At 57.2% G+C, this 26202-nt stretch overlaps 1 protein-coding gene across 4 annotated transcripts; it reads right to left on the reverse strand.

Annotated features, from left to right (window-relative positions):
- Window positions 1-1788: 1788 nt before the first annotated feature.
- Window positions 1789-25832, reverse strand: LOC123372146 (maestro heat-like repeat family member 5). 4 transcript variants are annotated; one of them, XM_045020101.1, is made up of 16 exons: window positions 25520-25832; window positions 23700-23815; window positions 22182-22331; window positions 20035-20189; window positions 15741-15867; window positions 14500-14690; window positions 13942-14079; window positions 13665-13782; window positions 12990-13133; window positions 12427-12603; window positions 11537-11692; window positions 6231-6353; window positions 5749-5851; window positions 4889-4963; window positions 3895-4048; window positions 1789-2688 (listed from the first exon to the last, which is right to left on the reverse strand). In XM_045020101.1, the coding sequence occupies exons 1-15, from the start codon at window positions 25794-25796 to the stop codon at window positions 3936-3938; spliced, it is 2163 nt and encodes a 720-aa protein (XP_044876036.1). In that variant the 5' UTR covers window positions 25797-25832; the 3' UTR covers window positions 1789-2688; window positions 3895-3935. The 4 variants fall into 4 exon arrangements, 2 of the variants coding, with proteins under 2 accessions (XP_044876036.1, XP_044876037.1); XM_045020102.1 differs by having other exon boundaries at window positions 1789-2696; XR_006580137.1 differs by having other exon boundaries at window positions 3820-4048.
- Between the last annotated feature and the right edge of the window lie 370 nt (window positions 25833-26202).

Raw genomic sequence — 26202 nt, forward strand, 5'->3', positions numbered from 1 at the left:
ACGAGTCGGCTTCTTCCCCGCAGTGTTGGGTTGCAACTTCCAGGACGATGCTGCCAGTCACGCAAACATGGAGCTCCAGAGATCGGCGGCTTCTGGCCTAGGCCTTCGGGCACTACCTATTCTGATTGGTACGTTTCCCTTCTGGGATGGCCTAAGGGATGAGTGTGAAACCCTGATCGATTAGCAGAGGACGGTGGGGGGATTTCATGGAGGGGTGATGGGCCCCTCTTACGGGCAGGTCACCCCACCACGGCACTTACCCTGTCTGGTGAAATCCCCTCTCTGGTTGCTCCTAAGGGGATGAGGCCCACCCCAACTGGGGTGAGTTCTTGGAGGGGTTACATGACCCACTTCCGGATGGGTCACTCTGCCCCAGAACTTTCCCCCATTGCTCAGATCCATTCCTGAGGCAGATCAATGGAGATAAAACACCCCCAGATTGGTAGAGGAGTGGGAGGAGCTCTTAGAGGGGTCACATGCCACTCCTTGCTTCTGCTCACGTTTGCATCTTGACCCCGAAAGTCTTATGTCATGGGGTCACTCTCCTGGTGACAGACGAGGGATGCCTTAGGGATGAAGGGGCGAGGTCCCTTGGCTGGAACCAAATAACTGCCCTTAGCCTCAGTGTGGTTTGGCCTAATGGACACAGTCAAAATGGTTGCCCTCCCCCTCAGGGCTGTGTGGCCCAGAGACCAGAGTCCGTGCGGCCGCCCTCCCCCTCAGGGCTGTGTGGCCCAGAGACCAGAGTCCGTGCGGCCGCCCTCCCACTCAGGGCTGTGGGGCCCAATGACCAGAGTCCGTGCGGCCGCCCTCTCCGTCGGGGCCGTGTGGCCCAGAGACCAGAGTCCGTGCGGCCGCCCTCTCCGTCGGGGCCGTGTGGCCCAGAGACCAGAGTCCGTGCGGCCGCCCTCTCCGTCGGGGCTGTGGGGTCCAATGACCAGAGTCCGTGCGGCCGCCCTCTCCGTCGGGGCTGTGGGGTCCAATGACCAGAGTCCGTGCGGCCGCCCTCTCCGGCGGGGCTGTGGGGCCCAACGACCAGAGTCCGTGCGGCCGCCCTCTCCGGCGGGGCTGTGGGGCCCAACGACCAGAGTCCGTGCGGCAGCCCTCTCCGGCGGGGCTGTGGGGCCCAGAGACCAGAGTCCGTGCGGCCGCCCTCTCCGTCGGGGCCGTGTGGCCCAGAGACCAGAGTCCGTGCGGCCGCCCTCTCCGTCGGGGCTGTGGGGCCCAGAGACCAGAGTCCGTGCGGCCGCCCTCTCCGTCGGGGCTATGGGACCCAACGACCAGAGTCCGTGCGGCCGCCCTCTCCGTCGGGGCTGTGTGGCCCAACGACCAGAGTCCGTGCGGCTGCCCTCTCCGTCGGGGCTGTGTGGCCCAACGACCAGAGTCCGTGCGGCTGCCCTCTCCGTCGGGGCTGTGTGGCCCAACGACCAGAGTCCGTGCGGCCGCCCTCTCCAGCGGGGCTGTGGGGCCCAACGACCAGAGTCCGTGCGGCCGCCCTCTCCATCGGGGCTGTGGGGCCCAACGACCAGAGCCCGTGCGGCCGCCCTCTCTGTCGGGGCTGTGGGGCTCAATGACCAGAGTCCGTGCGGCCGCCCTCTCCATCGGGGCTGTGGGGCCCAACGACCAGAGTCCGTGCGGCCGCCCTCTCCGTCGGGGCTGTGGGGCCCAATGACCAGAGTCCGTGCGGCCGCCCTCTCCGTCGGGGCTGTGGGGCCCAATGACCAGAGTCTGTGCGGCCGCCCTCTCCATCGGGGCTGTGGGGCCCAACGACCCGAGTCCGTGCGGCCGCCCTCTCCGTCGGGGCTGTGGGGCCCAGAGACCAGAGTCCGTGCGGCCGCCCTCTCCGTCGGGGCTGTGGGGCCCAACGACCAGAGTCCGTGCGGCCGCCCTCTCCATCGGGGCTATGGGGCCCAATGACCAGAGTCCGTGCGGCCGCCCTCTCCATCGGGGCTGTGGGGCCCAACGACCAGAGTCCGTGCGGCCGCCCTCTCCGTCGGGGCTGTGGGGCCCAGAGACCAGAGTCCGTGCGGCCGCCCTCTCCGGCTGTGCAGTCTAGTGGCACATTGGGGAGGTGGGCTGCCACCCAAGGATGGATGGTGGCCAGGGTAGGGGGACCCGGACCCTTGTTACTCTTCCCCGGGTCCTAGCCCAGGGCCTTGTCCGTGGCCAGTGTGTTCTGCCTTGAGTTAGTGGGTATCCAGCCAGAACATCTGACGTCACTCAGCATGACAATGGCTAGTTCTCCCAGGTTTCTTCCTACGAGATGTCTCTAGGCCATGGGCTGGGGGTCTCTGGGCTCCCGGCGTGGGAATCTCCCAGAGACTCCGAGCTCCCTTGCACGTCTGCAGGCACCTGGGGATGGGGTTGGGTTTCAGCACCTCGGGGCTCTGCAGTCAGGGGCTTCAGCTGCTTCTGGAATGGAGCCTACAATGTGCATCCTCCATTTTCGGCATCTGCCTAGACTGAGCTGAGCTGCTCCCTGTCACACTGGTGCTCCAGTTGTAGCATGTCCGGCAGGGTTGGGGAGGGGCTTGGCTTCCGCCGCCTAGACTGTGAGGTTATGTGTGCCTGGTGCACCCCGGCACATCCTGCTCTGCCTCTTCGCTCTCCTCCTTCCCATGCAGCAGCTGCTTTGCCGTCTCCCAAGAGGTGTGATCAGTGGTGGGCTCAGTTGGCTCCTGTTAGCCTCTAGATGTCTGCAAGAGGGAGAAAGGGCAGGAACACAATTCAGAAGAACAAAACCTTCAAGCAGGGTAGTTTTCCACAGCACAAAACCACCGCACTTTGCTAACGCTCCTTTGTAACTTCCCTGAGAGCTGGCATTGCGTAAAGAGAGCACCCAACCTCCCACAACCTCCGCTACCCTGTGGGCTGGCAATGGATAGAGGGAGTCTGGGAGACTTTCTCCTCTCTCCGCCTGGCTCTGATGACTGAGGGAATCACATGCGAGAAGCTCTGTGAATGTAGGGCTCTGTGCAGTGCGGAGAGATGTCAGACATGGAGCCCAAAGGTGGGGTGGTCCTGACTCTGCAGTAACTTCATTACAGTGAGAGAGATTTCAGAGCTCAGCTACAGGGTTCTGCCCTGTAACCGTGTGTGGGGCTGGGGCAGAAGTGGGGCAGTGATGCACTCATGAAAGGAGTAGGGCTAAGGGGGGCCCCTTGGTACAGCCACTAAAGCCCCTGTGTGCTGCGTTCCAGCCGGGCCGGCTCTGCCTGGCTAGGGTGGGGCGAGGCGGCTCCACGCGCTGCCGTTCCTCCCCCCCCGCAGCCGCAACACCGCAATGAGCACCACGCCGGGAACCTCTGTCCTGGGAGGTAGCTCAGTGGTTTGAGCATTGGCCTGATAAACCCAGGGTTGAAAGTTCAACCCCTGAGGGGGCCATTTGGTGATTTAGTTGGGGATCGGTCCTGTGTTGAGGAGGGGGTTGGACTAGATGACCTCCTGAGGTCCCTTCCAACCCTGCTAGTGATAGTCTATGAGCTGCTCTTGCCTGTAGGCTCCGCCCCCTACAGCTCCTGTTGGCTGCGAATCGTTAATCCCACCCTGGCCCTGCCCCTAGCTGCTCCTCACTCCGGCTCCATCCCTCGGCTCGATCTCCACTAGGCCCCACCACCCCTGCTCCAGCCACTGGGCCAAACCGTCCATGCTCTGGTGTCCGACACCAGCGATATGTAGGAGTCGTTCACCTCACTGCTTTCCATGCGTATGGCCCTGAGTTTGTCAGCTCTGGGTTTCATCTGCCATTGTGCTGCCCCGTCACATGGCTTTATTAGATCCCTTTCCACTTCTTCAAAGTCTTCTCTATGCCTCACTGACCTACACAATTGTCTGTCATCTGCCAATATCCACCTCGTTGTTCAGTCCCTGTTCCAAAGACGCTGTTGTACGTACCATAGCAGGACAAAGAGGTCTTCTGTGTCGGTCCCGGTTCCCTAGTCGAATGCGGAACCCGACACGAGATTTCCAAGCTTCTGCAGCCATTTGTAATATCTATTGAGGATGTGCCCTGTGGTGCTGTCAGATGTCAAAGGCACTTCCTGAAAAGCTGAAACAAAGAGGAAACGGGTTGAAAGCCCCATGGTGCTGATGTGACTGGTGCCTAGGAAACCTCCCCTTCAGATGGCCATTGCCACATGCTATTAGCTACCCAAGAGTCTGCGGGCAAGAAACAGCCACTCAGCTACTCCCAAAATAGCCCTGGACAGAGAGGAGACCCCATTCCATGCGTAACTTCCCCCTCCCCCAGCATACGCACGTCCACACGCTAAAACACAGGCAGGTGGGGGCAACTCTGCTTGGGATGGAACAGAAAAGTGACAGCAGCAGAGGTGTTAAATGATCCAACATTTACGCACAGATCTGCAGAGAGATTTAGACTCCTAATGTCTACTGAAATCCTGTGTGGCCCTGTGCCTTCATTCCTTAAGAGGTCACAGAGAAAGATGTTTCCAATGTGCACTCAGGGGATTTCCTGTGAGTTGATAACCAAGTTCTGAGTGGTTCCCTGGCCTGAAATCTCTCCATTACAGGGAGGGCAAGTGATGAATCTTTCCCTACAGAGGGTAATTGTCATCCTCATCATCGCCCTTAATAATAACAACAGCCCTTTTCAATTCTGTCAGGCCTTCCTTTAGAGACGTTCTGACCTCTATGAAGACAGTCTCCCCAAACAGCTCTAAGGCTACGTCTATTCTAGGAGCTAGGGATGGAATTCCCCTGCTCCCGTACACATATCGTGGCACCTCGATGAAAGCTCACGTGACCATCCTTCTTCCTTAAACACTGTCCTTAGACAGAGAGGGACACATTCCAACCTGTGTTCAGGCCCTGTGCTGCACCCCTGTACTTCCCACAGAGGCACAAACACACAGAGGTATTTCCTTACCTTCATACAGGCGGGAGATGCCATCTTCAGTCACTGTTTCAGACAACAAGTCACAGTAATGGTGGATAGTATTTCCTAGACAGACAATGAATCTCATTACTTTTCAAATCCTTTGCTGAAAACTGCGAAAGATGCAGCCATTCTCCCAAGACAGCCCTTGGGAAATTAAATACATTCCTTACACCTGTTCCCAAAGCACATTAGATAAAGCATCAGAAGCCTAGAAGTCACTGAGAGACTGATTTCCAAAGGAGATTGAATTCACATCATGCTGGTTTCCCCTAGGCGCAGCCAAAGAGTTGTTGTGGGCAGGGGAAGTTGGTGCGGTCAATAGAGCTAAGTTGCTCCCTTCATCTTGGAAGACATGTTAATTTTTTCTCTCTCTCTATCACACACACACACATACACCCACCCACACAGAGGGCCGGCTTTAGGCAGCGCGGGGCCCAATTCAAACAGTTTCGATGGGGCCCCGGCAAGGATGACAAAAAATCAACCACAACAACCACATATATAAAAAAACACGTGGGGCTTGTACTCACTGGGTGGCGCTCTGGGTCTTTGGCAGCACTTCGGCAGTGGGTCCTTCACTCGCTCCAGGTCTTCGGCGGCACTGAAGGACCCACTGCCGAAGTGCCGCCGAAGACCCAGAGCGCCGCTAGGTGAGTAAAAATTAAAAAGACGCCTCTAGCCAGGGAAGGGATCCTCACTGGGTGCAGGGCCCTCTTAGGCGCACCCCTCCCCCCCCCACACACTTACTTTCAGGATTCTGGTGCTGTCGGAGGGAACAGAGCAGCAGTCTAGAAAAGGGCTTTGAAGGAAGCAGTTCAAGAAAGCTCGAGTGAAGTTGCTCTGCTTACCAATGAACAGGGCTGCAGAATGTCTGATTGTTGTCTGTGAGCTTTCCAGGTACTCTAAGGCCTGGAACAGGAATTTGGGGATGTGGCTCTTGTTGTTCTGCATCTAGGAAGAAAGGAGGAAGAAACGCACAATATACAAATGACATGTTCTTCCCACAGCGACTAGTCCAGGGAAGCCAAAGCATAGAGCCAGGTCATGGCAACAGCCAGTATGAGCCAATGCGCCACAGCAGCACCTCTCTGGAGTTACTATTGTGTTCTCCAGAACCTCAGCTTTCATTTTCAAAGACAAACGTTTGCAGGTCTGACAGTTGAGGAGAAAATGTTCAAAAATGTGAAGGGATTGTAACTCCTGCAGAAATGAACCAACAGAGAGCCTGGAATAGAGTCCTGCCACCCGACGGAAGCAGATGGATACTCAGGGTGTGGGGTTAAAAAGGTCTCCCTCAAGTCCACTCTCAAGGCACAAGGAATTGACCTACCAAGCACTTCCAGGCACACTTCATGAGCTGTGTGGAGCCATCCCAGGCCATGCTGCGGAACAGCATCTTCAAATGAGCCCACCTGAGAAACACTGCGCAGCGGAAGAGCGTCAGTTTGCATCGCTGCAAGAGAAGGTGAGACCAAGAGGATTCTCACTGAGAGAGGGACAGTCTGGGGGACATGGAGCCTTCCCCGTCCCTTGTTCTCCTGCTTTTCCTGCTAGTGGAGGAGATTCCTGTCATTTGCTGTACACAGGAGTGTGCTCAGGAGAGGGAATTGGCTGGAGCGAGCCAGAACCGTCCTGTCTTTGGATGGTTTGGAGTGGTTGACCAGGGCCCTGCGCTTTGGGGGGCCCTGCACTTCAGGGGGACGCAGGACATGGGCCATGCAGGGGCCAGGAGCAGGACTCCCGGTCCCACTATGCTATGCCCCACCTCGCCAGCTCCCAGCGTCCTTCGGGAAATGAGCGGGTGGGGGTTTGGGGGGAGGGGAGGAATAGGGATGGGGCAGGGGGCGGAGCAGGGGTGAGAAGAGGTGGGGTGGCACTTGGGGGAAGGGATGGAGTGGGGCTGGGGCTTAGGACAGAGTAGGGGGTGTTGTCCCAGGCCCTGCGCCCCTCTATGGACGGCCCTGGAAAGATTCATAAGAGATCTCCACAGCTCAGTCCTTAGGCGCAAAGAGACTGCATGAGAGCGTGAGTCAGCTTGGGGATCCCAAAGAGTCGGACCAAAGGGGCCCCAGATCAGGCTTCCCTCCACATCCCAGCTGGCCCAACGAAAGAGGGCAACGTCCGGTGAATTCTGGGAAGCTGGGACCTAGAGAAGTTGGGACCAGCGAACAGCAGAGAGGCAAACAGAAGGAGTTTGCCTGGGAGTTCGCCTGGAGAGAGCTCTTAGAAGGAAGAGACCATGGATGCTGAGCAATCCGCCGTTGTGACCTGCACAGGATGCGCCATGTTCGTCTTCCTTCCACAGGATAGGAGCGACTTTGTCTGTACCAAGTGCAAGCTGATCTCCATCTTGGAAGAGAAGATTCAAGGTCTGGAGAAACGAATAACAACCCTGCATTCCATAAAAGAAAATGAGGATTTCCTGGATAGACGTCAGGATCAGCTGCAGCGGGCACAACGTTCTGAAGATTCAGAGCAGGCTACGCAGCGGGGACAGAAGGCCAGCGAGGATAAGTGGCGGCATGTGACTTCCAGAAGGGGAAAGAGTACCAGAAACATCCATGTACCAGAAACACAGATACAGGTGAGCAACCGTTTTCATGTTCTCTCCACAGGTATTAGTGCACAGAGTGGAGTGGATGATGCACCTGAGGGAACAGAGCAGAAGGAGACTCCACTGATTGGAAGGCATGAGATGCACCTTCCTAGGGATGGGGGTTCCACGACCACCACTCCCAAGAGGAGGAGGAGGGTGGTGGTGGTCGGGGACTCTCTCCTCAGGGGGACTGAGTCATCTATCTGCCGCCCTGACCGGGAAAACCGAGAGGTGTGCTGCTTGCCAGGGGCTAGGATTCACGATGTGACGGAGAGACTGCCGAGACTCATCAAGTCCTCGGATCGCTACCCCTTCCTGCTTCTTCACGTGGGCACCAATGATACTGCCAAGAATGACCTTGAGCGTATCACTGCAGACTACGTGGCTCTGGGAAGAAGGATAAAGGAGTTTGAGGCGCAAGTGGTGTTCTCGTCTATCCTCCCTGTGGCAGGAAAAGGCCAGGGTAGAGACCGTGGAATCATGGAAATCAACGAATGGCTACGCAGATGGTGTCGGAGAGAAGGGTTTGGATTCTTTGACAATGGGATGGTCTTCCAAGAAGAAGGATTGCTAGGCAGAGACGGGCTCCACCTCACGAAGAGAGGGAAGAGCATCTTTGCAAGCAGGCTGGCTAACCTAGTGAGGAGGGCTTTAAACTAGGTTCACCGGGGGAAGGAGACCAAAGCCCCGAGGTAAGTGGGGATGTGGGATACCGGGAGGAAGCACAAGCAGGAGATTACAAGAGGGGAGGACTCCTGTCTCAGACCGAGAAAGCTGGACAATCAGCGAGTTATCTTAAATGCCTATACACTAATGCAAGAAGCCTGGGGAACAAGCAGGGAGAACTAGAAGTCCTGGCACAGTCAGGGAATTATGATGTAATTGGAATAACAGAGACTTGGTGGGATAACTCACATGATTGGAGTACTGTCATGGATGGATATAAACTGTTCAGGAAGGATAGGCAGGGCAGAAAAGGTGGGGGAGTTGCGTTGTATGTAAGAGAGCAGTATGACTGCTCAGAGCTCCAGTATGAAACTGCAGAAAAACCTGAGTGTCTCTGGATTAAATTTAGAAGTATGAACAACAAGGGTAATGTCGTGGTGGGAGTCTGCTACAGACCACCGGACCAGGGGGATGAGGTGGACGAGGCTTTCTTCCAGCAACTAACAGAAGTTGCTAGATCACAGGCCCTGGTTCTCATGGGTGACTTTAATCACCCCGATATCTGCTGGGAGAGCAATACAGCAGTGCACAGACAATCTAGGAAGTTTCTGGATAGTGTAGGGGACAATTTCCTGGTGCAAGTGCTGGAGGAACCAACTAGGGGAAAAGCTCTTCTTGACCTGCTGCTCACAAACAGGGAAGAAATAGTAGAGGAAGCAATAGTGGATGGGAACCTGGGGGGCAGTGACCATGAGATGGTCGAGTTCAGGATCCTGACACAAGGAAAAAGGGAAAGCAGTAGAACAGAGACCCTGGCCTTCAGAAAAGCAGACTTTGACTCCCTCAGGGAACTGATGGGCAAGGTCCCCTGGGAGAATAACATGACGGGGAAAGGAGTCGAGGGAAGCTGGCTGTATTTCAAAGAAACCTTATTGAGGTTGCAGGAACAAACCATCCCGATGTGTAGGAAGAGAAGTAAATATGGCAGGCGACCAGCTTGGCTTAACAGTGAAATCCTTGCTCGTCTTAAACACAAAAGAACAGCTTACAAGAAGTGGAAGATTGGACAAATAACCAGGGAGGAGTATAAAAGTATTGTTCAGGCATGCAGGTGTGAAATCAGGAAGGCCAAATCACACTTGGAGTTGCAGCTAGCCGGAGATGTTAGGAGTAACAAGAAGGGTTTCTTTAGGTATGTTAGCAACAGGAAGAAAGTCAAGGAAAGTGTGGGCCCCTTGCTGAATGAGGGAGGGAACCTAGTGACAGAGGATGTGGAGAAAGCTAGTGTACTCAATGCTTTTTTTGCCTCTGTCTTCACAGACAAGGTCAGCTCCCAGACAACTGCACTCTGCAGCACGGTATGGGGAGGAGGTGACCAGCTCTCTGTGGAGAAAGAAGTAGTTCGGGGCTATTTAGGAAAGCTGGACGAGCACAAGTCCATGGGGCCGGATGCGCTGCATCCGAGGGTGCTAAAGGAGTTGGCCGATGAGATTGCAGAGCCATTGGCCATTATCTTTGAAAAATCATGGCGATCGGGGGAGGTCCCGGATGACTGGAAAAAAGCTAATGTAGTGCCCATCTTTAAAAAAGGGAAGAAGGAAGATCCAGGGAACTACAGGCCAGTCAGTCTCACCTCAGTCCCTGGAAAAATCATGGAACAGGTCCTCAAGGAATCAATCCTGAACCACTTAAAGGAGGGGAAAGTGATCAGGAACAGTCAGCATGGATTCACCAAGGGCAAGTCATGCCTGACTAACCTAATTGCCTTCTATGACGAGATAACCGGCTCTGTGGATGAGGGGAAAGCAGTGGATGTACTATTTCTGGACTTTAGCAAAGCTTTTGATACAGTCTCCCACAGTATTCTTGCCAGCAAGTTAAAGAAGTCTGGGCTGGATGAATGGACGGTAAGGTGGATAGAAAACTGGCTAGATGGTCGGGCTCTCAACGGGTAGTGATCAATGGTTCCATGTCTAGATGGCAGCCGGTATCAAGTGGAGTGCCCCAAGGGTCGGTGCTGGGGCCGGTTTTGTTCAATATCTTCATTAACGATCTGGAGGATGGTGTGGACTGCACCCTTAGCAAGTTTGCAGATGACACTAAACTGGGAGGAGTGGTTGATACGCTGGAGGGTAGGGATAGGATACAGAGGGACCTAGACAAATTAGAGGATTGGGCCAAAAGAAATATGATGAGGTTCAACAAGGACAAGTGCAGAGTCCTGCACTTAGGATGGAAGAATCCCATGCACTGCTACAGACTAGGGACCGAATGGCTGGGTAGCAGTTCTGCAGAAAAGGACCTAGGGGTTACGGTGGACGAAAAGCTGAATATGAGTCAACAGTGTGCCCTTGTTGCCAAGAAGGCTAATGGCATTTTGGGTTGTATAAGTAGGGGCATTTCCAGCAGATCAAGGGATGTGATCATCCCCCTCTACTCAGCACTGGTGAGGCCTCATTTGGAGTACTGTGTCCAGTTTTGGGCCCCACACTACAAGAAGGATGTGGATAAATTGGAGAGAGTCCAGCGGAGGGCAACAAAAATGATTAGGGGGGTGGAGCACATGACTTATGAGGAGAGGCTGAGGGAACTGGGATTGTTTAGTCTGCAGAAGAGAAGAATGAGGGGGGATTTGATAGCTGCTTTCAACTACCTGAAAGGGGGTTCCAAAGAGGATGGATCTAGACTGTTCTCAGTGGTAGAAGATGACAGAACAAGGAGTAATGGTCTCAAGTTGCAGAGGGGGAGGTTTAGGTTGGATATTAGGAAAAACTTTTTCACTAGTAGGGTGGTGAAGAACTGGAATGGGTTACCTAGGGAGGTAGTGGAATCTCCTTCCTTAGAGGCTTTTAAGGTCAGGCTTGACAAAGCCCTGGCTGGGATGATTTAGTTGGGTTTGGTCCTGCTTTGAGCAGGGGGTTGGACTAGATGACCTCCTGAGGTCCCTTCCAACCCTGAGATTCTATGATTCTGTGATTCTAAGTTCTCTCAGGAGCTCCAGGGAAGAAGTCAGGGCAGCTGCACCCACTTTCCAGAAGGCTGTGGGCAGATATCAGCTCCCTGAAGCGAAGGGCACTTACAGATCTGTGCTCCCTTTTCTCTTGCTGCCTCTTGTTGTGAACCTTTGGATGCAGCAGCCCGAAGGCCTGAGGCCTGTCTTTGCAGGAGAGGGTCAGGGCTCTTTCCCAGAAGAAGGCTTTTCTTCCCAATTGTGCTGTGTGCTGTGAGAATGGATGAGGCACTGGGCTCCAGCATGGAGTGAAGCAGGGAGGAGAAGACTCTGCTTGGGCAAGGGGCTCTGGCCATTAATGGAGTGGGGGCCCCAGGGGATTCTGGCTCTTTGCTCTCCAGGAAATAATGACCGTGGCACTTACCAGTGTCACACTCTCATCCCGGTCTTCAAGATGCAGCAGCAGCGGGAGCAAGCAGTGGATCATTTCCTGCTGCACGATGGGTTTGTCTGGGTCCTTCACGCTGCTCACCACGTTGCCAAGCAGTAAAATGGCAGCGGAGCGCACACTGCCCCTCTCCTGGCAATGACACACAGGGAGTGGGGAAGCCCGGTTAAAGCCAGGCAGGATCAGAGCATAACGCGACAGAGTCCTAATCCGCACGCTGCTCTGGATCCCCTGTGATAACTGACTTGGGTCGCGGGAGCTGTGAGGCCACCAGGCCAGCGCCATAGACGTCTTGTGCAGAACAGGGCCTGAGACGCTGTGCAGGGCCGTGCAGCCCCATGGTGTCCTAGACGCAATGTCTGTCTGGAGAGCACAGAATCCTAGACCCCTAGAAGATGAGGGGAGAGGGAGGGAAGGCTGCTGGAGACCGGTCTGGGGAAGGGGAGGAGCAGCTGCTGGAGCCTTTCAGGGAGGTGCTGCTACAAAACACAGCAGTTCTTTTGCTCCTCGGTGCCCCTGAGAGCCGGGCCATTCCCGACCCACCTCTTTCCTGCTGGGAACCTCCACCTCTTTGGGGGCCGGTGTTCTCCAGACAGCTGGTCGTCTGCCCAGAGCCAGGCCCCTCTCCCCCAGGCCAGGCGGCAGCAGGGGCTGGGAGCATGGCGCTGAGGCTGAGGTTTGCGGAGAAGAGCTCTGACAGGGAGGTGGCTGAGCAGGAGATTCCCCACCCATGGCAGGGGCACCCCTTGGAGGCTCCATGGCAAGGCTGAGGGGTGGGAGACAAGGGGATGGGGAGAGAGAGACAAGGGCACCAGAGACAGGCGGAGGGGGGGGGAATGGGGTTCTCCTGTGTTTCCCAGCCTTACGTCATCAATGAAGGGACGAAGGCTGACTGCAATGTCCTGGGAGATGGAGCCAAGCCCCTCCCCATTCAGGAGGTAGATGATGTGTCCAGCTTGATGCATGGCCCCCATGACACGCACTCCATCCCTGTCACAGAACATGTCCATGATCGCTGGCAGCTGGGCCCGTAACGATTGCACCTGCAGCAATGGAGAAGGCAGCTCATTACTATCCTGGATGACAGCCTGGGGCATATGCTGGCCCATCCCACTCCCACCTATGAGACACCACGGCTGGCACAGCCGCCCAACGGGGCACAAAGTCATTCTCCTGTCACTCTCTGCCAGCTGCTCACTGTAACCTTTGTCTTTGCTCACCCGCCTCCCCCATTGCATCACATCTGCAATCAGGGGTCAGCTCATGGGAGCAGGGACCACATCGTGCCTTGATTTGCTCAGTAAAGCACCTCCAACATTCGAGTGCTGTGCGTTAAACAACAAGGCTTGTGTGGGGATCTCGCTCTCATTGCTGAGCTATTTGATAGACATCGGCTTCCTCGGTCCCCCGGGCAATCCACGCCTCTCACCTTTTCTGGCTGGAGCACAATACTGCCACGGCCTCGCAGACTGAGCCGATGTACAATGGGATTTTTATCTTGGGTCCATTCCATGAGCTGCGCCTGGAGCTCTGATTTTGTCATTATTGTCTCAATGGAAGGACTCTGGAGAAACTGGAAAGAGCCAAATCAACATCGGGTTGAGGAGCAGAGGTCTTCCTGTGGGGTCTGTTCCCTGGACACTCATCTTTACCAAAAGGCCACTTACTCCCATACAACGTCTCTGGTGTGTAGGGAGCCAGGTGCTGCTCTTTCAGTTGGTTCATTCCCAGAACTTAGACTAATGCACAAGTCACAAATAAACCCCCAGGGAAAGGGGAATCTCCAGGCCCCACTGAGTGCCATGGAGCGACCCCTGGGGCAGAAGAAAAGCAGAACCCCAGGAGAAGGTGAGGAGAGAAGCATGGCCTTGGGGCACTGGAGAAACATCTCCTCTTGTCACATGATCCCACCTAGGCACATCCAGCCAGGAGCGATCTCACCCTGTCTCTCCCTCCCATTCTGTGCCATGCCCCACCACCATCCATGTGCGGAGAGGAGCTAGCTGGCTGTAGGCTGCTGAGCTGCTGACAATGTGCCCAGAGCTTACTGGCCTCAGCTGCTCTCCAGAAAGCCCACTTGTGCCTGTCAACTAAAGAATCTCACCTCAGTGCAGAAAGTCATGGCGATATTTCTCTGCTGCTCCTCCTTCTCCCTTTGAACAGTGGTGATGGCCTCTCTGAAGACGGCAGGGAGCTGAGGGTTCTCAAACTCGATCATGGCTCTGGAACATGGAGCAGAAAGCCCCTTGTGGTTATCAAGGGGGAGAGAGAGTTCCTCTCTAGTTGCTGGGCTGAGATGGCAGCCTGGAACAGAGGAACATTTCACCCGGAAATCCCATTCCCAAGAGAGACCCACTGAAGAGGAACCTTTGGGCTCCTACCTTGCAATCAGGCCAACACCTTGCGAATAGTAATATCGTGAAGATATCATGTCCCAACCCTGCTGAAATTGGATGGTGGCAAATTCCTTCCAGTATCCGGGCATGGAAAAAAGAGTCTTCACAGCCTCCACCGATGTGCTAAAGACAAAAAATACCAGTGTCAGGTAAAGAGATCAGCCCCGAGCATGGCAAAGCTGCACACGCCCTGGCACACACAGCATGGACAGCAGGAGCTAGCCTCCCCGAGGATAGATCCAGTGTGATATCATGGTGCTTCCCTGCCCAATGGGCCCTGTCGACACTGCAGTTTCATTGAGTTTGTAACCAGTTAGTGACACTGTAGCTTCTGAAGATGGTTGGTGTCATCACTCAATGCGGTTGAATACTTGATTCTTTACTGTGACAGGTAACAGGACTCAAGCGGGCATGTGGGGCCAGATCCTTAGTTGGTGTAAGCGAGCCTGGGCTAACTATAGCACCCGAACTAATGATGGCCATGAACAGCCCACATGTGATTAGCAGAACAAATCTGTTCTTCCTTTTCCTTTCAGTCATTACCTTAGGGGGTTGAGGCAGCTGGATCCCTCCTCGGGGCTGGATGTCGTGCTGGCCATGTAGGTCCCTGGCAAGTGCAGATCCATCACATACTGCACTTGCCTGACGCAGAGGATGAGCATCTGGGGATACATTTCCAGGATGGCTTCTCGGTATCCCCATAGGAAAAGGACCTCGTAAATGGTCCTCATTGCCTGGAGGGGGGAAAGAATTTCACTCCACTATCCCAATCTGCCACCTGCCCCCATTGCCATTCGCTATTGTCCTTTTCTCGGGTCTCATTTCCTCCCCAGCCTATTACAAAAGAGGATTGGCTCCTGAGAGGAAAGGAGAGATTTGGAGGGTCCTGAAATTTTACCCATTCCTGGAACGGAAGCAGGATGGAGCCCTACGGAACGGTCAGAAGAGTCTGGATGACGTTATTCCCCATTATTTCGCTTAATGGTGCAGACTCTGTGCTTTGGGTTTCCAGCCATGACTGGACGGGCTGAAACCATCCTGAGGAGATCTGTTCTCATAGCCCCAGTGTTTCTGGCCCAGTCAAAAGTACCGGACAGCTCATGATCCCGTGCTGGGAAGATTTCTAGTCACAATTTAGAGAGCCAAAAACCTGGATACTTCCAAGAGACACCCGAACTGCACCTGCTCACTAAAGAGCCACCTAGAGCAGCAAACAGAGCCAGGGCACCAGCAGATAAACCGCTTCAGATCAGTAACTTTTCCTGGGCGAAGCTTTATTTACACCTCTTTGGTTTGCTAGGAGGTGGCCAGGACACACCAAGGCCTGGTTTGCATTACAGAGTTATGTCAACGCAAGGCCCCTCACCCAGCATCACCCTAACGATGGAATTTCCTTCCCATCGGCAGAACTGCCCCTTGGTGCCAAAGTCATAACTCCACCTCCACAAGTGGCAGAGAGTCCAGGTCAATGCAGTGTCAGTGTAGACACAACGTCGCGTACGTCAACTGGCTTTCAGGAGCCTTCCCACAATGCCCCACCCTGACCGTACAATCGAGACGAGCGCTTCTGGTGAGGATGGGCACTGCCGACACAAGCAGCAAAGTGCAGACACACACAAGGGATGGAATTGCTGTGGCGGCTGTATGCCGAGGTTACGCAGGTCGGCTTCATTGTGTAGTGGAGCCGTGGCCTGAAGCTAAGAAGGGGTGAAGCTCCCACACACAGATGCACCATCCTCCCCGCGGTGGCGGGTTCTCAAAGTGACATCTCAAATCTCACTTACAGCCAGGGACACATTGCCGCTCTTCTCCTCCCGGCGTCTCTGCTGGAGCTTGTCCAGCAGCTGCCGCAGCACCTCCCTGGGGAGCTGTGGTTCTTCCCCCAAGGCCTTCCACAGCTCAATGGCACATCTGCAGATTCAGAAAGAGAAGTCAGACCTTCCCTGCTTGGCCACCTCTTGCCCTCCCCAGGGAGAGGCTTGGAAAGCGGGCAGGAAAGGCGTCTGTGAGAGGAGACACCGATTGGTGCAGGGAGGCTGAGGCAGGGCAAGTCCCGTCAGAGAAGGTTGTATTTATTCCTTTCCCCGAATGGGTTATTGTTCCTGAAGCTAGCACCGCTGTTTCCAGGACAGTGACCATGATCTGACCACAGAGTGACCAGCACAGTGTGACCACCAGACTGTGCAACATTCTGCTCTGTGACGCTAGGCTCAGTCCCGAGGAACTTGCCTGACCTCACTGGAGTTACTCTGGCTATTTGGGGGTGTAACTGAGACCCAGCATTTGGCCAAGTGTCTCTTAGCAGCTGAATCCTACTGCAGTGTGGTGGACGGGATCAGACACTGACTCAGAACATGCCCTGATAGGAGAGGATTCAGGAGCTTGGAAGGGGAGATTGTACTGCCCAGTGTGACAGAGCTGGAAGGAAACTAGTACTGAAATCCCCTTCCTCTCTTCTCTCCATTCTTGCTGATCTAAGCACTGCTGGTCCCCCCAGGCATCCGCGCAGGAAGACTGCAGACAGATCCAAAAGGCTTCCAGTCATTTGACTTCCAAGTTTGGTGAGGAAGGTCGGACATGGTGGTCAAGCCCTGGGGACACTGAGAACTAGGTTGGACAAACCAAGAGCAAATGGCCTGGATTTAAGGTCTTCAGGACGCTTGACTGAAATTCTGTGCCAACGCTGCCGAGTTTCTATAGCTTCTGAGCACAGACCCTGGAAAGCACTGGGGCTGCTTCAAGGAATTCAAATCTGAAAGGTTTACAAATCAAACATTCAAATCAATATGAAAACCAACACTGTATTCCTCTGGTAACGGAACTGGGTAAGAAATTCAGTTTCTTTCATGCTGCTCTTCAATTCTCTCTCCCATGTGACACAGATTTGTCTATGGTCAGTGCAGAACTGCATTGCAGAGGATGCTGAGGAAAGACGGAGTTTTGACCTCTGGCGAGGGTCCAGTTGGGTTTCACGGCCCCTAGGCACATGCAGTGGTGAGCTCCAGCCGGTTCGCACGAACCGGTTGTTAAATTTAGAAGCCTTTTTAAAACCGGTTGTTCCAGGACAACCAGGTTCTAAAAAGTTTTTAAATTTAACAAAGCTCGGGCAGCTGTTTGCCCGACCCCAGCCCCAGCTCACCTCCCCCTCTCCCCTGAACGCTCCGCCCTCCTTCTCCTCCCCCTCCCCTGCTTCCCGCCAATCAGATGTTCGCGGGAAGCCTGAAACGAGGAGCAGGCAGGTAAGCCGGGCGGGGCGGACGACACGTGTGGCCCAGTCCAGCTCCACTTTGAGCGGCTCCCCCTGGCCCCAGCCAAGCTCCCCAGCCCGGTCTGGTCCCGGCTGAGCGGCTCCAACACGGCCCAGCTCGGGAACGCGGCACCGGTGCCGGTGCCGGCCTGGGGAGTCGGGCCCCACGGCTCCGGCCCCGCTGCCGGCCGAGCGGCTCCAGCCCGACCCGGCCCGGAGAGTCGGGTCCTGCGGCTCCAGCTGAGCGGCTCGGCCCGGCCCGGGGAGTCGGGCCCCACGGTTCCGGCCCCGGCGCCGGCCCGGGGAGTCGGGTCCCGCGGCTGCAGCCGAGCAGCTCCGGCTCCGGTGCCAGCCCGGGGAGTCGGGCCCCACGGCTCCGGCCCCGCTGCCGGGCAAGCGGCTCCAGCCCCGGTGCCAGCCCAGGGCGTCGGGTCCCGCGGTTCTGGCCGAGCGGCTCTGGCCCCGGTGCCGGCCCGGGGAGTCGGGCCCCGCTGCCGGCCGAGCGGCTCCAGCCAGACCCGGCCTGGAGAGTCGGGCCCTGCGGTTCCGGCCGAGCGGCTCCAGCCCCGGTGCCAGCCCGGGGAGTCGGGCCCCGCGGTTCTGGCCGAGCGGCTCGGCCCCGGTGCCGGCCCGGGGAGTCGGGTCCCGCGGTTCTGGCCGAGCGGCTCCAGCCCCGGTGCCAGCCCAGGGCGTCGGGTCCCGCGGTTCTGGCCGAGCGGCTCTGGCCCCGGCGCCGGCCCGGGGAGTCGGGTCCCGCAGCTCCAGCCGAGCAGCTCCGGCTCCGGTGCCATCCCGGGGAGTCGGGCCCCACGGCTCCGGCCCCGCTGCCGGGCGAGCGGCTCCAGCCCCGGTGCCAGCCCAGGGCATCGAGTCCCGCGGTTCTGGCCGAGCGGCTCTGGCCCCGGCGCCGGCCCGGGGAGTCGGGTCCCGCGTCTCCAGCCGAGCAGCTCCGGCTCCGGTGCCAGCCCGGGGAGTCGGGCCCCACGGCTCCGGCCCCGCTGCCGGGCGAGCGGCTCCAGCCCCGGTGCCAGCCCAGGGCGTCGGGTCCCGCGGTTCTGGCCGAGCGGCTCCGGCCCCGGTGCCGGCCCAGGGAGTCGGGCCCCGCTGCCGTCCGAGCGGCTCCAGCGAGACCCGGCCTGGAGAGTCGGGCCACGCGGTTCCGGCCGAGCGGCTCCAGCCCCGGTGCCAGCCCAGGGAGTCGGGCCCCGCGGTTCCGGCCGAGCGGCTCGGCCCTGGTGCCGGCCCGGGGCGTCGGGTCCCGCGGTTCTGGCCGAGCGGCTCCAGCCCCGGTGCCAGCCCAGGGCGTCGGGTCCCGCGGTTCTGGCCGAGCGGCTCTGGCCCCGGCGCCGGCCCGGGGAGTCGGGTCCCGTGGCTCCAGCCGAGCAGCTCCGGCTCTGGTGCCAGCCCGGGGAGTCGGGCCCCACGGCTCCGGCCCCGCTGCCGGGCGAGCGGCTCCAGCCCCGGTGCCAGCCCAGGGCGTCAGGTCCCGCGGTTCTGGCCGAGCGGCTCTGGCCCCGGTGCCGGCCCGGGGAGTCGGGCACCGCTGCCGGCCGAGCGGCTCCAGCCAGACCCGGCCTGGAGAGTCGGGCCCCGTGGTTCCAGCCGAGCGGCTCCGGCCCCGGTGCCAGCCCGGGGAGTCGGGCCCCGCGGCGCCGGTTGTGGTCCTGGCGGAGTGGACCCGGTCCGGCTCCAGGCAGTGTGGTAAGGGGGCAGGGAGGGGGTGGGTTGTGGGGGGTTGGATAGGGGTCAGGGCGGTCAGAGGGCAGGGAACAGGGTGAATGAATGGGAGCAAAGGTCCCGGGGAGCAGTCAGGAAATAGCAGGGTTGGATGAGGTGGTGGGGGCACTCAGGGACAGAGAGAAGGGGTGGTTGGATGGGGTAGGGGTCCTGGGGGGCCATCGAAAATGAGAGGTGGGGTTGGGTGGGTGGCAAGGGGCAGTCAGGGGACAGGGAAGGGGGGGATGGGTCAGAGGTCCTGGGGGGGGGTGTCAAGGAACATGAGGGGTTGGATGGGGCACGACCCCCCCGGGGGGGGGAGGAGGGAACTGGCTGTTAATATTTTGGCAGCTCATCACTGGGCACATGGGGACTGTGTTATAAACACCTCAGCTGGATGGCTCTGCAAAGTGATCGGCAATAACCAGCAGGACTCAGAGTTCACAACGTATTGAGATGAAAAGAGGCACTCACCCCTCTCAGAGCTGTTATTGCCGGCTGTCTGCAGACTCAGGCAGGCTGCACTGCATTTACGCTATGGTCACGTGTGGATCATTTATTTAGTTTGCAACAATTAGGTCTTGAACTTTCTGTCTTAAGAGATTTACCTCTGCTGTGCAGCTCCATAAGGATGAGTGTGTTTTTTCACCACTTCCTCAGCCATGGAATAACTAGGGATCTGACTGCAGGTAACAATCCTGCACTGGTCCCCAGGGGACGGACAGATGGACCTCATGGGCCTTTTCCATCTCTGCCTTCTCTCACACAATAGGGAGCAGCCAGACCTCATGACCCAGGGATGTGGAGTGAGCCCCAAAGCCATTTATTGGCCCTGTACTGGATGGCAGAGGAAGTGGGGTGACCCATAGAAATCAGGACAGTGCTGGAATTCTCCAGAAAACTGGCACGTCTCCATCCTGGGGAGTGCAGGAGGAGGGTTGGCTCCTCAGTGGCTGGGCCTGGGCATCTCCTCTTAGTGAGCATGGACAGCTCTCTGCACAGCAGGAAACTCCCTCCAACTGTGTCAGCCCGACGGACCCTTCCCGGACTGTGGCCTGTCAGTAGGAGCAGGAAGAGAAATAATGGCCTGAGGTGATAACAGAGCAGCTCCCTACCTGTCCGAGGACAGCGTGTGCGCCACACAGCTCAGAACCACGTCCTGGGGGTGGGGACGAGCCAGCAAGGCCGTGGCCCTCAGCGCTGCTTTTCTGGCTCTGGGATCACAGACGTTATCCAGCCAGGTTAAGATACGTCCCACGACGTCTCCAACCTGGAAGAATGCCAGAAAGTTGAGGGATGGATTTATCCATGAGTGGCCTTCTCCCAGGTAACCCCTCCTGGCAGCCCTGCAAGCCGCCTCTCACCTCGGATGCCCGTCTTGGCTCCTCCATAATGTCAAGAAAGAGGCTTTGACAAGTCCAGGAAGCCCAGCCTTCCTGAGGTCTGGTTTAGTATCTTAAAGCTCAGAAACACACACAAAAGCCTTCCCCCAAACCTTACCGTGGGCACAGCCCAAACTCCCCTGCTGTCCCAGGGCCTTCCCTGCCTTAGCAAACTGCTCTCAGCCCTGCTCTCAAGGGCTTCCCTGCAGGAGCCTTTCCTCCATCTCTGCAACTTCCTGCTGATCTCTCTAGCACAATCAGTTCCTCCAGGCCCGTGCTTCTCAACCCAGTTTCCATTGTGGGCCCCATATGTGTTGTGTGGGGCACGTCCAATACCCCCTGTTTGGCCCTGAGGATGTCCCAGGTAGAGAAGCGCTGCTCCAGACCCAGCTGGTTCCACTGATGTACCCCAGAGCCCATCCCAGAGATGGCAGGCAGGGCTAGTTGGACGGGGCTAGCCAGCTCCAGGCCCCAGCCCTAAGGAGAACCTCTGCACTGCGGGATTTTAAAAGCTGCCGTAACCAATCTCAAAGCCGGGTCTCTAACCTCGGGCTCAGGCTATGGCACTGGGAACAGCAGTGCAGACCTGGAGACTTGGGCTGGAGCCCAGGCTCTGAAGCCCCCTCGTCCCCAGGCTTCAGAGCTCCAGTTCCAGCCCAAGCCCAGAAGAGGCTGCATTGCCGTTTGGCCCCACAGTGCCAGCCCTGGGAGCCCACGTCCATAGGGCCAGGCTTTCCGGCTCCTGCTGCAGAGTTTGCAGCACAAGGTGGACAGACCCGAAAGGGACAAGCCGCCCCCTAGGGCTCTTCCATGAGGAATTGGTCATTGCTCTTTCCTCTCTCGAACAAGGAGCAGGAGCTACAACCCGGGTGGCTGGATTCTGGTGCCCTGTTCTGCTAGCAGGAGTTAGAGCCCTGCACAAATCAATCTGCTGATTGGGGGCCATTTGTTAACTTCCCCCTCGGACCTGCTGGAAACAGGGAACTCGGTCAGAGACAGGGACGACCTGCAGGAAACCCCAGGAACAGGCAGGTTTGGGGAGGAAGCTCAGGCTGAGGATTCTGTTCGTTTATTAGTTTCTGAGTTTCCAGGAAAGCCAAAGCCCAGGAAGGGAATAAGTCTGCACTTAGGCGCCATGGGCAGGCGGTATCTGGGGAAGGGCAGGAATGTCACCTATTTCCAGGCCGAGCGATTGAAGGCAACGTTTAAAGGACTGCAGGGAATGTGAACCCTGATTCCTTTCTGGATAACCCCACCTGCGCAGGCTTGGGCAACTCAAGGAGCTCTCTGGGCTTCAGTTTCCCCAGGTGTCAAACGGGTTGAATTCCTACCTCCCAGGAGGGCGGTGGAGCTTCATTAATCAGGGGGAATAATGACTCTGAGAGCCTCCTACCCAGGGGTTGTAGAAATGAAGTCTGCCAGAAACCTCCCTAGGCCAGTCTAATTCACGGGGGAGGCACTCAGATCCTGTGGGGATGGGCAGCAGGATCAGAGCTAGGGAGAGACAGAGAGAAAAGTGCAAAGCCAAATTCCTCCTGATCCTTCAGCTGGAAAAACAAGGCCCCACAGCATGTCTGAGGAAATCAGTGTGGAGGCCCATGGGCCGACTAGGTAAGTGCTGCGCTGCCAGGGCCGGGGCTATCGCTCCCCTTCAGTGGGGCTGGGCTGTCCTCAGGGACGTGTCAGAGCTCCAGCGGGCAGAGAACACGTCAAACACCGGACGCCGCGGATCCCTGCGGCCAAGCGATGAAGGGAAAGGGGCTCAGCCAACCCTCACAGCACCATGCCTGTGTGTCTCAGGAACGGTTTCCTAGGAGAGGAAATTCTCCCCTCCCACTCTCTGCGCAGCATCCCCCTGCCCCACGGCGGGAGTCTCTTACTCTCTCCATCTTGTCTCCGTGTAGAGATACGATGGTCCTCAGCTCTTCCTCGGCGGCTTGAAATCGCTCCAGGGTGGGTGTCGTCAGACCCTTCACGGCTCTCATCAGCAGGGCTTGGAGCTGGGCTGAGGGAAGCTGCTCCCCGGGGGTCTGCAATGAACAGGGACAGAGCCTGTCGGGACTGAGTATTTCCATTGCTCAGCTGCCCTGGAACAGTCTGTCCCGGCGGGAGGCTGGCAGCGCCCAGTGAGCGTGGAGACTCCGGCTGAGCCCTTTTCTTGACAAACCTCAACAGGTGCCGAGGTTTCCTCAGTCTTTCATACGCTTCCCCCTCCCCTCTGCCTGAGAAGAGATGGGAGCCTCTCAGCCGGTGCGGGGACCCCAAGGGCACCCCATTTCCTCCCTCTCTAGCCCCTCCCCCCAGGAAGCCCAGCTTTTGCTGAGAAAGCCTCATTGGCCTGCAAAGCCCAGTCAAGTTGCTTGTTGAGTGCAGCCGAGGGGTCACTGCAGAACCTGCCCCATGTCCCATCCCACCCCGAGCGCCTGAGCAGATTGGCTCAGCAACTCTAGCAGCCCACAGTGTCTGCGAGGAAAGGACTGAGAACAGGGCCCAAATGGAAATGCCTCTTCCTTCCCCACCCTGCAGCGTGTGGTGCTGCCACAAAACAGGCAGGAATCGCCGGCAGGACAGAAAGTAGCTTCGACTGAAGGAGCAAGTCTGCCTGGCTGAGGAGAATCCCAAACTGTGGGCCTCTGGGGCCAGCCCCCCGTGGGTCAGAACTCACTGGGCACAATGTTACTGCAGGGGGGCTGGTTCCAGGGTCACCTAAACCTAGGGCCTGGGGTGCTGGAGGCCTTTGCCCTGGTGTCTCAGGCACCTCCTGAGTGTTACTACAGCTGGCCTGCGTGGCTGGATTAGCCCCGTCTGTCCTGGACGCCAGCAGCTGAGGATGCAGTAGAGCACACCAGAGCGACACACTCGCATAGATACTCCTGGCACAGGGGATCCAACCTGGGATTTCTGGAGTTTAGTGCAGGAGCCTCTCCCGCAGGAGCTAAAACCCAACTGGTTGTTAGCTAAGGCTCTAGAGCAGACACCTTTTATCTCTGTCTCTAAGTGGTCCTGGTGCCGCTAGACGGGCCAGAACACCCCACCCAGCAGGTGTGTGGGTTACCCCTACAAGTACAGGGAGGGGCCTGGTAGGATTTTCAGCAGTGCCTGTGTCCCATGGAGAGTGCATCAGAATCAGGCACCTGAGTCAGGCACTTCTGCGAATCCCACTAAGCACCTCTGAACTTCTTGAGGTGCCTGAACCCCTTTGTCAACTTAGGCCTTGTTCAAGCAACCCAGAGAAACTCGTAAAGACTGGCTGGAGTCGATCACACTTGAAGAGTGTTTCTTTTCAGCTCCCTGAGCAAGGGGCAGGTAGGTCTCCTGTCAGAGATCCCAGCTCCGGGAGATATTAATACACCCAGCAGGGGAGGCTTTCCAATAGCACAGTCACAAAGCATCATTACCATGGTCATATGGGAGCTGCTTGGTAATGAGGGGGTGGGAGTGCGCTCTTCTTCCTGCTCTTCTGGGCTCCCTTTTTCCCACTTCCCCTGCGACTCCGACGCCTCCTTCTTCGTCCCTGGAGCAGAAAGAAACATTCGTAACATTTCCCTTTTCCATGTAGTATCCCTGGTTTACAGAGGATGGAAGTCGGGCCCAGAGCCCTGAAGCCACTTGCCCAGGGTCAGACTGAAGGTTGTTGGCAGCTAAGCAGAGAACTCCGATCTCATGGCTCTTCGCTGGGGGCTTTTACCACACGAGGCTTCCTCGGACCTAGGGGCCAGGTTCTTTGCCGTGGTGTATTCTACTTGTCCCCTCCCCTTGCACACCTTCCCTGTCAGTGATGGGCAACGGGCCTCATTTGCATTTAACCCCCCAAGAAGTAATGGCTCAGCTCTGGTATGGTTCCCAGGTGTCACCTGCTGAGACCTCTCGAGCATTTTACTGATGAAATGGACCCGATCCAGGAGACAAGAAATGATTTCCTACAACGTCCAGCCTCTCTGTTCTCCTTACAGCCCGGAGCAATGTTAGTACTCCCCACCCCACAGCGCCAGACCCCCAGAGGGGGGTGACCTGACACACTCAGCTCTCCCCACCTCAGAGATGGACCTCGGCCACCCTTGCCAAAAGGATCTGGCACTAAATGGATTCCAGAATCTGAGGTACCCATCAGGGCCGGCTCCAGGCACCAGCCGAGCAAGCTGGTGCTTGGGGCGGCAGATTCCAAGGGGCGGCAGTCCGTCCAATCCCATTTTGGGGGGGGGGGGGGCTTTGCTGCTGCCGCCGCCTCGGCAGGTTTTTTTCTTTTTGGTTTGCTGCTCCGGCGGCCCTGTAGGGGGCGGCAGCGCAGAGGAGGGGAGCTGCTGGGAGCGGTGCCAGGTCTGCAGCAAGCCCGGCACGGCAGCCCGCCCACCGGAGCGGCGTGGAGCCCTCCCAGCAGGCGGCGCGAGCACCCCGCCTAAGGAAGCCCTGGCCGCCCCCCTTGTCTCCACCCCCCGCGCTAGCTGGAGTGTGCACTCCGCTGCCCGGGGGCTGCAGGGCTCGGAGTCCCCCTGCACCCGCGCTCCCGTCGCGGTTTTTTTATTTTTTCTTCCCTTCGGTGCTCCGGCCGGCTGGGCGGTTTGTTTCAGGCCCCCCCCCCCCGTCGCTCCGACCAGCCAGCAGGTTTCCTGCTGCCCCCTCCTTTGCTGCTACGGCTGGCAGGTTTGTTCACCCCCCTTCGCTGCTCCGGCCGGCTGGGCGGTTTGTTTCACGCCCTCCCCCCTTGTCGCTCCGACCGGCAGGTTTGTTTCGTGCCCCCCCCTTCGCTGCTCCAGCCAGCAGGTTTGATTCATCCCTCCCCCCGCCCCCTTCATCACTCCGACCGGCCGGCAGGTTTCCCACCCACCCCCTTTGCTGCTCCGGCCAGCAGCTTGGTTTCCCGCCCCCCCGCACTTCGCTGCTCCGTCCGGCCGGTTTGTTTTGAGCCCCCCCCTTGTTGCTCCGACCGGCCGGCAGGTTTCCCAACCCCCCCCTTTGATGCTCCAGCCGGCTGGCTGGCAGGTTGGTTTCCCCCCTTTGCTGTTTCCGCTGGCTGGCAGGTTTGTTCCCCCCACCCCATCGCCACTTCGGCCCCTGCACAATTTTTTTTTTTTTTTTGCTTGGGGTGGCAAAAAAGCCAGAGCCGGCCCTGGTACCCATCGCTGTCCCGTGAGAAGGCCCTGATGTGTAAGGCTTGTAGGGTGACTGGTGTGAGTATTCCTCACATGCTCCTCGCTAACCATGTGGATTGAATCCTCACCTGTAGGATCCAGTTCAACTTTCCCTGTATCCTCCTGCAGCTTCACGTCCTCTGACTCCACCTGGTTCTCAGCTGCTATCTTCTTCCGGGACAAGTGCCTCCACCTTCTTTGTGAGGAAATTGTTCTCTCCTCACCCCTGTCTGCCATCGAGGTGTCATGTTGGCTACAGACACAAAGTCTTTTCATGCCTGATAAGATGGACCATGAACATTTCCTTCTCTGGGGCTTCTCTGGCAAGGCCTGTTCTTGCTGGCTAAAGTCAGAGCATGCCCCCATTGCTACAGGTTGGACAAGCACTTTGTGCACATGGATATCTCTGTGCTCCCTAGAGGTGAGTCTTTGGAAAAAGGAACGAAGCCTGGAATAGTAAGAAGGAGGAAATGTTTTTTTTCTGTCATTCTCTAAAGGAAGGGAATTAGTTTGCCCAGGATTCACAGGTCCATGAGACCGGTCTTTTGAAGCCATCTGCTCCTCTAATAGCCAGGACTGGTTCATACAACCGAGAACATAAGCAACCCAAGACTGCCCATCCTGGGTCCATCCAAAGGTCCATCTAGCCCATTATCCTGTGTTCAGACAGTACCAGTGCCCCCAGAGGGAATGAACAATACACCTACATTAGACAATCATTACATGAGACAAAAGGTTTCTATTCACAACGGGAAGGCAAGGAGTGCATTGG

The sequence above is a fragment of the Mauremys mutica genome, chromosome 6, assembly GCF_020497125.1.
Source record: "Mauremys mutica isolate MM-2020 ecotype Southern chromosome 6, ASM2049712v1, whole genome shotgun sequence".
NCBI lineage: Eukaryota > Metazoa > Chordata > Testudines > Geoemydidae > Mauremys > Mauremys mutica.